The sequence below is a fragment of the Megascapheus bottae genome, chromosome 15 (assembly GCF_031878675.1).
Source record: "Megascapheus bottae isolate mThoBot1 chromosome 15, mThoBot2.hap1, whole genome shotgun sequence".
NCBI lineage: Eukaryota > Metazoa > Chordata > Mammalia > Rodentia > Geomyidae > Megascapheus > Megascapheus bottae.
In genome coordinates this window covers 58,766,401-58,779,172 of record NC_143523.1, presented here as the reverse complement: position 1 = coordinate 58,779,172, position 12,772 = coordinate 58,766,401, and the positions used below count along the sequence as shown (strand labels likewise).

The window sequence follows — 12,772 nt, the reverse complement described above, 5'->3', positions numbered from 1 at the left end:
AACTCTACTAGGTGGTAGTCATGATTGCATTGCTTCATCCTCTTTCGTAGTATTATTTTAATAATGCAATCCCAGGGATTAAACCCAGGGCCTCTAAGTACTAAGCACTTGAGCCACATTCCTTGATAGTTCTGAGTTTGAATTTTGCTTGAGGCTAATGCTCCACCACTTGAGCCACAGCCCATTTCTGGCTTTTTTGGTGGTTAATTGGAAATAAGGGTCTCATAGACTTCCTTGCCTGGGCTGGCTTTGAACCATGATCCTCATATCTCAGCTGAAGAGCTAGGATCTCAGGCGTAAGCCACCAGCATCCAGCTGAATTTTGCTCTTGAGACAGTGTCTTGCAATCTAAGGGGCTGGAGTGGGGCTTACCTGGATAGCAATTGGGACAATCTTGTTGGCCAGGTTTCTGTAGAGCAGGCAGATGGGTGCTGCCAGGAACTGGTGTGTGCATGGGTCTGTCTTGTTGGCATCAATGCCATCCAGCAGCTCGTAGTCCACTATAAAAATATTCCCTTCCTGCGAGAGAGAGGCAGCTCCAGTTACTTTCAATAGATGAACCCAAGTCAAGGCCTGTGGTGGGAGGGGGTTGGTGGGAAGTAATGGCTTCGGGAGCCTCTGTCCCTCCCCTACAGCTGAGATGAGGTAAGAATGTAGAATTCAAAGCCTGGGTGTTTGTGGCTCATGCCTGCAATCCTAGCCACTCAGAAGGCTAAGATATGAAGCCAGGGCAGGAAAGTATGTCAGACTCTTATCTCCATTTCACCACCAAAAAGTCAGAAGTAGAGGTTGGCTTAAGTGGTAGAACACTAGCGTTGAGTGAAAAATCTAAGGGACAACACCTAGGCCCTGAGTTCAAGCCTCAGAATGGTATGGGAACTGGCACATGCATACACATACCCGGAAAATGAGTATGAACTATGTACTCATTGTAGTTCATATTCATTGTCCTCTAACTTAAAGGTTCACACGGGGAGCTTTCACAGGTGACTTTCCACTGGCAGCCACTAATTCCACATTTTCAGGTACCTGAAAGCTGCTTGACTCATGAGAGATAATGAAAATCCACTGGTCGTGTGTATGTAATAAGAAAGCAGATTTTGGAAGTCAGGCACCAGAGGCTCACACCTGGAATCCTAGCTACTTGAGAAACTGAGGTTGGGAGACCTGTGATTTGAGGCCAATCCAGACGGGAAAGCCCGTGAGTGCCCATGTCCACAGAGGAAAACTGGATGTGGAAGCAGAGGCCTGGCATCCCAGCAGGGAAGGGAAACCAAAATAGGCGGATCACAGTGTGGGTGCCTGTCTAGATAGGAAGAAAGACCTCATCCTGCTTGGGCTGGAGGCATGGCTTAAGTGGTAGAGCACCAGCCTGGCAGGTGTGGGGCTCTGAGCTCAAAACCCCAGTACCACTCCCCCTCCCAAAGCCAAAATAAATGAGAGACATCAAATACCCCAAAGTGTTAGCCACTGTGAGAGTCACTGTCAGGGCCAAGTCAAGGTCCTGCCTGAGAGGAAAGGGGGAAGGGAAGCAGGTGGGGTGAACAGGTGGGTTTTGCTCTGGTGAGGGGGGAGAGATGGGGAGAGAGGGACTGTGAGCTGTCGTTCAGAGGCTGGAGGCTTGGGGGCTCTGGGGGGAAGCTCAGTGTGGTGGAGGACTGTGGGGTGAGGGGACTGCAATGGGGAATACTGCCACCCAAGCCTGGCACCTCCTCTTCTGTGGGCCTCGGGGATGCACCTGAGTGCCTGGGCCTCGAGGGGTCCGCTGGCTGCAGGGTGGTGCAGCTGCGGGATGGGCTGCTCCGGGACCTCTAGGGTAGGCGGGACCAGCAGTGATTTCAGGGCCTGAAGGAATGGCTGCGGCTGGAGTTGTGAAACCTCTGCCCCGGTCTGGTCAATGTGATTAGTGACCAGCCATGAGTTCCAGGTGCCTTGGCCGGGGAACGGGAGGCTTCTTATGCCAAGCCCCCCTTTCATCCTTCTGGAAAATGAGGGATCTCGTCCTTCTCAGCTTTCACCTTCTGTGCTTCTGCTGTCTGTCCCACCTAAGGTCTGTGTTCGTCCACTGCTGTGTGCCTGCATCCTTCCCCCTCCTTTCCTCTTCCCTCTCTCCCCTTCCCTTCCTCCCCTGGATGTTGCTGAACCTTGAAGTCAGGGCATGAATGTTGTCCTTAGCTTTCTCTTTCAAGACTGATGTTCTACCACTAGGGCCACCGCTCTACTTCTGGCTTTTTCGGTGGTTGGTTGGATATGAGTCAACTGGACTTTATGGCCTGTGGGGTTAGAGGGAAGACTCAGGAGGATTGGCTTTGGACTACAATCCTCAGGTCTCCACCTTTTGAGTAGCTAGGATTACAGGCATGAGCCACCAGGGCCTGGCAGCTGTGTGATTCTCAGCTACTAAAGCAACTTTCCAATGACCAACAATGAGATCTATGGTAGTCACCACTGCGTGCCATCATCACCATCCAAGGTCCGGGGGCCTGGGCGGGGCTACATGGCACCTCCAGGATTTGGCAGGGGAAAGCAGGGGGCGGAGCTAGCCCTTCAGTGGTGAACTAAGCATGGAAGGTAGAGAAAATAATATTTTCTGTTTGCTGTCCTGGTTTTCTTCTCATATAAAGCCTGCTTCTTCCATTTTCTCAACCTAGCGGAAGTCAATCTCAAAGCCATCCATCAGCCAGGGGAGAGAGCACGAGCCTGGTCTGGCCCCAGCACATCCCCAGCCGGGAGCCCCTACCTGGACCTCCTGTTCCAGGCTGAGCTGCCGCTCTAGGCTGCACTCCACCATCTCTGTAGTCACGGGGAGCTTCTCGGGGAGCTTGGTGCAGCGCTTGATCAGCACAGGGTTGCAGCCATTCAGGAACTGGTAGCCGAACATGAGGTCTTCCTGCCAGTGGTTCATGACCCGCTCTGGGAGCAGAGAAGCAGAGCCCTGAGTGAGGGTGCTGGGCCTCTGACCCTGTGGGTCCCCTTTTCTGAGGCCCCACTATACTCCCAATCACCTGCCTTGTCCTCCTGCTGGGTCAGGGGCCCTGGTCAGGCATTGGCATCACATTGTCATCCCTGAGCTGACCCTTAGTGCCCCCCCCCACCCCACGACTCCAGATCTGTTAGCCCAGCAAGGAGGGAGATGTAGGGACTGGAAGGAGGGAAGCCCCAAGGCTTTGAACTGTGATCCTCAGATCTCAGCCTCCTGAGTAGCTAGGATTAGGTGGGAGCCACTGGTGTCCAGCCCAACATTGTTTTTAAAGCAAATGCTTAAATAAAACCAATGATTCCTTCCTTTGCTGTGTTCAGAAGCACCATGATTATACTGATTTCCGTGAAGAAAAGGTTCTAGAAGTTTTGAGACTAATGATGAGGTTGTTGGTGCTTGAGCTTGAGTATCCATCGAGGAAAATCCACAGGGCATGAAAATGACCATGCAAGATCACTGGTGTGTGCACAGAGATACCAGTCTGAGTGGCATGGAGGCAGGGAGGCTTGGCCAGTGAGGTCCAGGCAACAAGAAGTTAGAGCTACCTAGATCTCCTGCGCCAGGCCATAGCAAGGTGAAGCAGCCCTGCCAATTCCTCAGCACATCTGGGAGAAAAAAAATGGCGTGCCAAGAGTTCTCAAAATACTCACCAGAGATTGTGTTGGAGATCTTAACGAAGATTTTCTCGAAGTCAGCGAAATCGTGCCAAGAAGACTGGAACATGTGCATGAAGCGGTTGATAAACAGGTTCTCCATTCTGCAGACGGGACACAGGTCATCAATGCTCCCCCCCCCACAGGGGTGTCAGGTCACCCCATGCTGCTCTTGAGTCAGTTGGCCTTGAACCAAGACAGTGCAGCGACAGTGCCACCCTCATGAGTTCATTTGTTCATTCACCCACATATTCACCAAATTGCTCTTAGCATGAATGTGATGTCCCCAAGTAGTGCCTGTTCCTGAGGGAGCCTGCTGGGATGGGGCTGCCCCTCCTGTGGCAGAACCAGAGGCCCAGATTTGGGAGCGGAAGATTGATTCAGTTGAGATGAGCTTGCATTTACTTTCTGCCTAACCTCATCCTGTGCTTGATGCTGAGGAGCACAAAACTTCAAAAGCATTATTACGTAACTTAGAAAAATAGAAGCCTGAAGTGGGAGCTTGCAGATTAACAGAAGTGAGATGCTAGTGAGTGAGTAATCCTTCCGGGGGCTTCCTGGAGGAGGAGGCGGTGTGTGGGGTGGGCAAGAAAACCTTTTCTGGCTTCTTACCTAACCCACGAGTGCAAGACAGAGACCCAGGAGATTCTACTTACTTTTTGTCCCAACCTATCTTGCCTCTGCTTCTCTCTGGCATGCCCAGCTGACAGACCTAAGGACAAATGATCCAACTTCCCTCTCCCTGCCCGGGAGATCTGCCCCAGACTTCAGGCCTGTCAGACTAAAGGCCTCCCTCCTGTTTGGTCCTTTTTCTGCCCTGACTCAAGGCCTGTGTGTGCCTGGTGGTCTCTGCTCTGCACCTTTCTTTCTCTGCTGTGGCCCCAAATGTGCCCTGCCCCTCCCTGCCTCAAATGGGAAGCTCCATTCCTGGGTGGAGCTGTTCAGAGGGTGAGGTGAGGAAGAAACCAGTGAGCTTGTTGGCACTCTGGCTCCCTTGTCCAGGCCATGTGAGGACATAGAAAGAAGGTGGCTGTCCTCAAGCCAGGAAAATAGGCCTCTATAGAACCCCAAATTTGCAGGCACCTTGCCCTCAGGCTCCAGTCTCCAGAGTGGTGAGGAATGAATTCCTGTTCAAGCCACATGTTTGTGATGGTTTGTTACAGCGACCCCTGGTGGCTGTGGAGGGCTTTCCCCCTAGTCCAAACCCCGTCCATCTTTGGGTGGATGGCCTTTCTCAGGGGACCCCTCCTTCCTCAGACCAGGCTGTCATGGCATCTCTACCCCATCATGCTGCCTCTGGTCCTCAGTGAGAATATCTGCCTGCTGCCTCACTTACGTGTGTCTGCAATGCTCACGTGTGTCCAATGCTCAGAGAGACCTCACAGGACGGAAGTGCCCGGATGCAGGGGACCAAGGGTGATAGGCAGAGCCAAGGCCCACCTGGGAAGCAGCCTTGAACCCGTGGGGCCCAGTGCTCTGCTTAGACTCACCCTTGGGTAGCAGCCAGGTTGGACTGAGCTGCAGACATGGGGTGTGGGGTCAGAGGCCAGAGTGGGTGTCCAGGGGCCTTCCCAGACCCTCTGGCACAGTAGAACCTGAGGCCCACAGACAAGTGTCCTGAAAGTCAATGTGGCTGATGGGACAGCAGTCTTAGGATGTGATCCTGTGGTCACAGGTGGGGGGCAGAGCCACCAAGGGCAGGGGGCGCCTGGACAAGAAGGGGCTTTGCGGGTGTCTCCTGATTCCGCCAGGCTCAGGAGAGACCTGAGGGCCCTTTGAGGCTTTTGTAGTTGAATAAATGTTCCCTGTCTTTGTACTGACCTCGCTGGGTCCCTCCGGAGGCCAAGGAGAGAGTTTTGGGGCCAAAAGGCCACAGACCTGCCAAGGGGTTTTGCCATGCTGGAGTCCAGTCCACCATGCAGGTGGTCACACACAGTAAGTACAAAACCATGAGGCTATAGTCCTTAGTTTGGGGATTTGTCTACACTGTCATGGGAGGAGTGCCCTGAGCGGCGAACCCATGGACCTGGAAGAGAAATCTCCGTGTGGCGTGTGCTGTCCATCTGGCTGCGGAAAAGGTCTCATTTCTGGAGATAGAGTCACCCTGTGATCCTGCAGGGTCAAGGATGGGCCAGCACCACATGGTGCCACTAGCTGGCCTGGGTGGGCCGATGTGGGGAGCTGGGTGAGTCGCCCTCTCCCCAGAGGGTCTCTGAGCTCAAAATATAAGAGCCTGGAAATAGGGTGGGTTGTGGTAGCTATGAGGAAGCCATGGATCCAAGAGGCAGAGAGACTGGGAGGAAAACATTTATATGTCATCTAAAGGGAAAATGTTCCTGTGCACTTAGAGCTAGAATATTTAGCACCTCAAGGTGTGTGTGTGTGTGTGTGTGTGTGTGTGTGTGTGTGTGTGTGTGTGTGTGTATGTGTGTGTGTGTGCATGCATGCGCACGCTTGGTCAGTACTAGGGTTTGAATTCAGGGATGGTGCTCTAACCACTTGAACAACAACCCCACTTCTGGCTTTTTGCTGTTCATTAGAAGTAAGAGTTCCATTCATTTTCCTGATCTCTCTGGGTTTGAACTGAGATGCTTAGATCTCAGCCTCCTGAGTAGCTAGGATGGCAGCTGTGAGCCAATGGCTGGCTCCAAGATGTGTTTGCGCATAGGGGAAGCTACAGCTGGGACGGACCACCTTGGTTCTGTCAAGTCACAGAGCAGGAGGCCTGGACCACCAGACTACAGCTTTCTCCCGCAAGAAGCAGCTGGCCTGGCTGGACACCAGCTGTCAGCTATGAGGTAGGGCTAAGCTTCCTCTGTAATGCCTGTTCCTTTCCTTCTAGCAGCTTCTCCAAGGCAGATGGCTCATCAAGTTGTCAGAAATAGCTTGGAAACCACAAAGTCCAGAGCCAGCGGAACAGTGCAGAGGCTGCCTGGTGACCCCAGCCACACGTGTCAGCATTCTGAAATAATCATGGGGTGAGGCGGGGGGGAGGCAGTGCTTATCCTTTGGTGTGTGGATTCTCAATCTTCAGGGGCCATCTGGGCAGGATGGAACTTGTTCAGTGGATTTTTTTGCCAGTCTGGGGGCTTGAACTCAGGGCCTGGGTACCAAGGAATTGAACCCATGTCTTTGTGCATGTTAGGCAAGCACTCTACTGTTAGACCAAATTCCCAGCCCTCATTCTTTTCTTTTGGTCAATACTGGAGCCTGGACACCATCTTTCAGCTCTTCTGCTCAAGGCTGGCGTTCTACCCCTTGAGCCACAGCTGCACTTCCAGCTTTTAGTGTTTGATTGGATCTCAGAATCTCATTAACTTTCCTGCCTAGGCTGGCTTTGAACTCTGATTCTCACATCTCAACCTCCCAAAAAATCTGGGACTGCAGGCATGGGGCTATTTCAGAGTGCCCCAAACTGGACTGCTTTCTCTGTTCTCTTTACCAAAGTTCCTTATTACTTTTTTTGGTGGTGGTATGTGGGCTTGAACCCAGGCTAGGCTTTCCAATATATAGGGACTGTACTGGTGAGCCTTTCTTTAGCCCATTTTCCTGATTGTGAAGGCAGGGTCTTCGTCTGGATCTGGATCTTCCTTTTTAGGCTGAGATGACAGGCATGTGCCATCACTCTCAGCCTCTTCTGTTGAGTTGGAGTCTCATGGACACTTTCCTTTTCCTTTTACCTGGGATGGCCAGGAACCACAGTCCTTCCAAGCTCAGCTTCCCGCACAGTTAGGATGACAGAGGCAAACCACCCGTAACCATCCCAGATTTCCCTTTTGATAGACACCATTTTTCCCCCTTCAGGTGTGATCTATAACACCAAGACTACCTTGAGCTCTCTCCTCAGCCTCTTTCCCTGTGCCTCAAATTCAGAATCAAGCCTCACATCTTCTCCGCTCCATCTTTCTTCTCCCCCCAGGCTTTTATCGGACCCACTCAGGCTACCAGGCAAGGCTCCTGCCCCATGGCTCTGACCCCATCACTGCCTGTCTCGAACTCTCCTTATATCCCACTGGATACAAAAACTCAGACTTTGGAAGTCAGCCAGGTGAAGGTGGCTTGAGGAAGCCAGCTGTGTTATGAGTGAGATTCCCTGGTCTCTGTGCTCTCTGGGAGCGGGGTATGCCACATGTGGCCTATGCATCTTTCAGGAATCTGCAGGAGGGAGTGGTGAGACCCCACACCTGATTCTCTCTCAGGACCCCGCCCCATTCTGCCAGGTCCTGCTCTACCCAGAAGGAAGCCCTTTCTCAACTTCCTCTGAAGGGGCCATCCCTTATCATCCTCACCAGACCTGCCACTGGGTCCCACGCCACATAGGATGTGCAGACACTGAATGCGCTGCCCCTCCTCAAAACCACAGCAGCTTTCACAACCCGCTGGGCTCTGCAAGCAAGCCTGGCTGTGACACAGCTTCACCAACTGTGCCCTGCCTGCCGCAGCATCCTGTCCTACTGTCAGGCCTAGAGTGCATATGTCTGGCTGGCCATGTGGCTGGACCAAACCTCCCAGACAGGGAAGAGATGTTCAGGAAGAGCATGCTGCTGTCTGAGGGGTAGCTGGTGGGTGATGAGGGACCAGAGCTCAGTGCTCAGCTGTTATCAAAGAAGCCTGAAGATCCGGGCACTGGGGGTTCATGTCCGTCACCTTAGTTTCTCAGGAGGCTGAGATGTGAGGATCACGGTTTGAAGTCAGTCTAGGCAGGAAAGTCCTTAAGGCTCTTACCTCCAGTTACCTACCAGTACTAATAAGATGGAAATAGCACTGGGGCTCAAGGCGGTAGAATGCTAGTCTTGAGCAAAACAAGCTCAGGGACAGTGCCCCGATCCTGAATTCAAGCTTTAGGTGTCTTCCCCACCCCCCACAACTCACACAGAATGAATGTTGTCTGGGGAGCTCTTCTCTGTTCAGGAGACTGGTCTAGGTGCTCTGATTTCAGTCACAACATTGATTTGGAGCTGTGGTCTCACTCATTTTCAGAGGATGATATTGAGATTTGGAGGTGGTTTTTTTTTTTTGTGTGCCAGTCTTAAGGCTTGAACTCAGGACCTGGTCACTGTCCCTGAGCTTTTTTTGCTCAAGGCCACCACTCTACCACTTGAGTCACAGCTCCACTTCTAGCTTTTGGGGGTAATTTATTGGACATAACAGTCCCAAGGACGTTCCAATCTAGGCTGGCTTCATATTGTGATCCTCAGCTCTCAGCTTCTTGGGTAGCTAGGATTACAAGCTTGAGCTACCAGGGCCCAGCCATTTTGAGTCCTTACTCCCATTTCCTGCAGGGGGGAGCAGGAACTATTTCTCCTTCTCCCTCCTTTAACCTGTTATGTTAAAAATAAAATCCTTGTTAAAAGTTTCACCTTGTGAGACTTTTAATTTTTCCTTTAAAAATGCTTTATTTCCTCTTTTAATCTTTCCCATGAAGTAGTTGACCAAGCCTGGCTACTTCCCTCTTTCCCATCACTCTAACTTCTTGTCTGGTCAGGTGACTCTTTTTTCCCCCTCCTTTCCTCTCTCTCCTCTTTTCATTTTCATTATTATTATTATTCCTTTTCTTTTCAGTTTTGGTCAGAGTGGGGACTTGAACTTGGTACCTGATGCCTTCTCTAACTGGCTAGCACTCTACCAATTAAGCCATGCCACCAACCTCAATTATTATTATTGTTGCTATTAACTAAGTGTACAAAGAAGTTATAATTCCATAAGTCGGGTTATAAATACAATCCTTTTTGGTCAAGGTCACCTTTTTCTTTTGCTTTCCCCTGTATCCCCTTCCTGTTACATAGTTCATTTTTCCCATAATGTTCATTGAAATAAGATAAGAATCTCATTTTGTGAGACACTCTGGAATGTGATTTGTGTGTGCATCTCCAGGACCTGTGGCTTAGTGTGGAAGCAGGGGAAAGCCCTTCGCTGCTCTGTGCTGACACACCCATCACGTATCTATCATGCATCCACCACGCACCACCCACCATTTGTCACCCGATGCCACGCTGCTCTGTCCCTCACACCTTCATTCCTAGCTGCCTCTCCAGCCTTGCAATTCTCTCCACAAACTCCCCATTCACAAGGGCCTCTGTCCTGCTTGCTGCACCCTCGTTCAGGTAAGGTCTACCCTGCTAAAGCACAGGGCCTTGCTCAGATGCCAGCCCCAGGGAAAGAGAACCCTGCACTGCCAGAAGCCTCCAGGGAGCCAGCTGCTGTTACAGTGTCACCAATTTTGACGCCTGGGTTCATTGTCCTCTTAGGATTTGATCCCAGTTGCAGCAGAAAGAAAATTCCTCAGCTCTTGATCCAAATAGACATGGATTCAAATCCTAATTTTGCTGGTTTCTGCCTAAGTGATTTGGGGAAACTTCTTTGACTGTCAACCCACTGGATCCTCCATTTTCTCACCTAGAGATAGTTAATAATAGAATGCTAGGAAGTTTAAATTAGATGACTGTGCTGGGTCATTTGGGAGGCTGAGACAAGAGGATTATGAGTTTGAGACCAGCTTGAGACACACAGACCACTCAGCTAGGATGGCTGCCTGTCTGCCTGTCAGGTGTGCCAGTCAAGGCCAGGTCCTCCCTCAGAGGCTGTCATCTAAGGGCGCAGGTCAGGAGACACTGAGAGGATTCTAGGGTCAGGCATTCCAGGCTCAGTGGCTTCAGGACCACCAGATGATTTTCTAGAGACTACAGTTCTCTGAGGTGCTAATATGCAGATTCAAGGATCTTCTCCCAGCCCCTGGGACAGGGCTGAGAGATTCACATTTCTACCAGGCAATCAGGCCTCACACCCAGCCTTCCACTGGACCACCCACCTAGCATTGCAAGTTCTGGAAACTTACGCCTTGGAGTAGTTGAGAACAAAGTCCACGCCTTTCTCACTATCAAACTGGATGTCTCGGGGTAAGTCCTTGTGGCATCTGGCGTCGATACTCAGGGGAAAGCCAGGGTTCCACTCCTGCCAGCTAGTGTGTGAAAGAAGGACATCGGGTTAATCGCATCCCTTTGGCCAACAATATTGCCTGACAATAGCACGGAGGTGTTGCGGTTCTCCCTAAATCAACCCTGTGTCCGATGAGGTGCTGGAATAGGAGGTGACTTAAAAGATGCTGTTGCTGGGTCTGATGTGTGAACTAGATGTTTCCAAGCAACTCTGTACCTGTGCCTTTGACCTGAGCCAAGCTCTGCTGTAGTCTCTGGGCAATCACCTCATCTCCAGGAGGAAAGCGAAGATCCAGATAAGCCTGTGGTGTGGAAGGCGAACTGCTTCTCAAACACGCAGAGCCGCCCCTTCCTCTGTTCTCCAAGGAGACAGCCCCGAACTCGGGAGACCACCTTGCTCCTGATCTATTCCGGTCATGGAGTGATGACTTCGCCAGAACTCCTCCGTGGATGCAGACTGAGCTCGTGGCCCCAGGCTGCACGCACTTGGGACCTAGGATTGTTTGATCCCCAAACCTCTCTAACCAGGAGCCAATGTCTGCACCCCTGAAGATGGCTGAAGATGTGTGAAAGTGCTGTCTTCCCACGGCTGTCATGTGAGAAATCTCCCTTCCTATCCTTCACCCTGGCTCTTTATTTGGTATATGGGGGCAAGTGGCTAGATCTAACTAGGGACTCCAGGACTTTGGGGCCTGGAATGTAGAAACCGGGTTTCACTGGAACCCCACTTAAGTCCTGGGGTCTTCAATTTTGATGTGGCAGGAGTGGGGGACGGGTGTTGAGAGTGCTCACAGCAAAGGGTGTGTCCTGCACTAAAGGGAGACTCCACTCGTGAGAGGAGCCCCAGAGCAGCCATGTTGCTCATAGTGGAAACCTGCCTTGTCCATCACAGGAGGCCGGGACATGCCCAACTGTCTGCCCTGCTTGACTGGGACTCATCCCTGGATGTGTGCATGGTCTGAGCACAGTGGCTAAAGGACAGTTCTTATGTCTTTAAAACAGAGTCATAGATAAGGAGGGCCGGAGGAGCCTCAGGCACACACCACCCAGAGACTGTCTTCTCTCACATACTGGCCTGGAATGTCTTTAAGAATTATTTAATCAAAATAATTCCTCCCAAAGGTAGGCCAGTTAAGTGACATGTTTCAAGCCTTGTGTCTCAGAGCAAGTGGCAGCGATCGTGCTTGCATGCAAGGGCTACTTTTTGTTTACTTATTCAAAAAATGTGAACTGCAAACAAAAATGGAACAAAAGCAGAACAAAATGAAACCCTTGTTCATTTGCTGGGAAGGAGGAAGAAGGGGTTTGCATTTGCTTCAAAGTCAAAATCTGTATTTTGTAGTCCAGGCTCTTTGTGTGTGTGTGTGTGTGTGTGTGTGTGTGTGTGTGTGTGTGTGTGTACTGGTACAGGAGTGTGAACTCAGGGCCTGGGCACTGTTCCTTTAGCTCTTCCACTCAAGGTTGGCACTCTTCTATTTGAGCCACAGCTCTAATTCTGGCTCTTGGGTGGTTGCATGGAAGTCAAAGAGTCTCAGGGACTTTCCTGCCTGGTCTGGCTTTACCTTGATCTTCAGATCTCAGTGTCCTGAATAGCTAGGTCTACAGGCATGATCCTCCAGCTCCTGGCAGCTCTAAATTTTACAAGATGACAGAAAAAAATGAGGGCAATCCACTCAATAGCAGCAGGAGATTGGTCAGTCAAGATGTCTTAACACCATTCCTGCCAAGTCTGTCCCATGTTTTCCCATAACTTCTTCGCCCACCCTGCCTGAAGCAGATGAAGCTAGAGAATTGTGCACCTACTGCCCGGAGCTGGTGGCTTGGTTATGTGCTAGCAGGACCACACCTTGGTCAGTGGACAGTGTAGATCTTGTACCTTGCGTCTGAGGGGAAGTCACAACTCACCGGTACTGTTTCTGCCGCATTTCTAATTCTTTACGTCTGTGCTGCTTGAGAATGTGGATTTGGTCATCTCGTGCCAGCTTTGCTGTGGAAGAGGGACAAGCTTGAGAGGAGCCCAAGGATGAACAGGAGCCACGTCCATTGTCGTCCTAGACATCTGGCCATACCAGTCCTTTTTTTCATATACTTTTATTGTAATTAATAGAAGGGTTACATTATATTCGCCAGATAGAAGGTGCATTAATTCACACACATTGATACCCTTTCTCATGTCTTGGTCCCCATTTCCCTCCCCCTCACCC

General features: G+C 51.0%; 1 protein-coding gene across 2 annotated transcripts in view; it reads right to left on the bottom strand.

Annotated features, from left to right (window-relative positions):
• Alox5 (arachidonate 5-lipoxygenase) overlaps positions 1-12,772 on the bottom strand; it is a 33,536-nt gene that overhangs the window by 7,121 nt on the left and 13,643 nt on the right. For both annotated transcript variants that reach the window (XM_090347037.1, XM_090347038.1), the window contains exons 3-7: positions 12,474-12,555; positions 10,469-10,591; positions 3,631-3,737; positions 2,741-2,913; positions 373-519 (exon numbers count right to left, since the gene is read on the bottom strand). In XM_090347037.1, the coding sequence (XP_090203163.1) occupies positions 373-519; positions 2,741-2,913; positions 3,631-3,737; positions 10,469-10,591; positions 12,474-12,555 (632 nt within the window). The remainder of the gene's footprint in view (positions 1-372; positions 520-2,740; positions 2,914-3,630; positions 3,738-10,468; positions 10,592-12,473; positions 12,556-12,772) is intronic.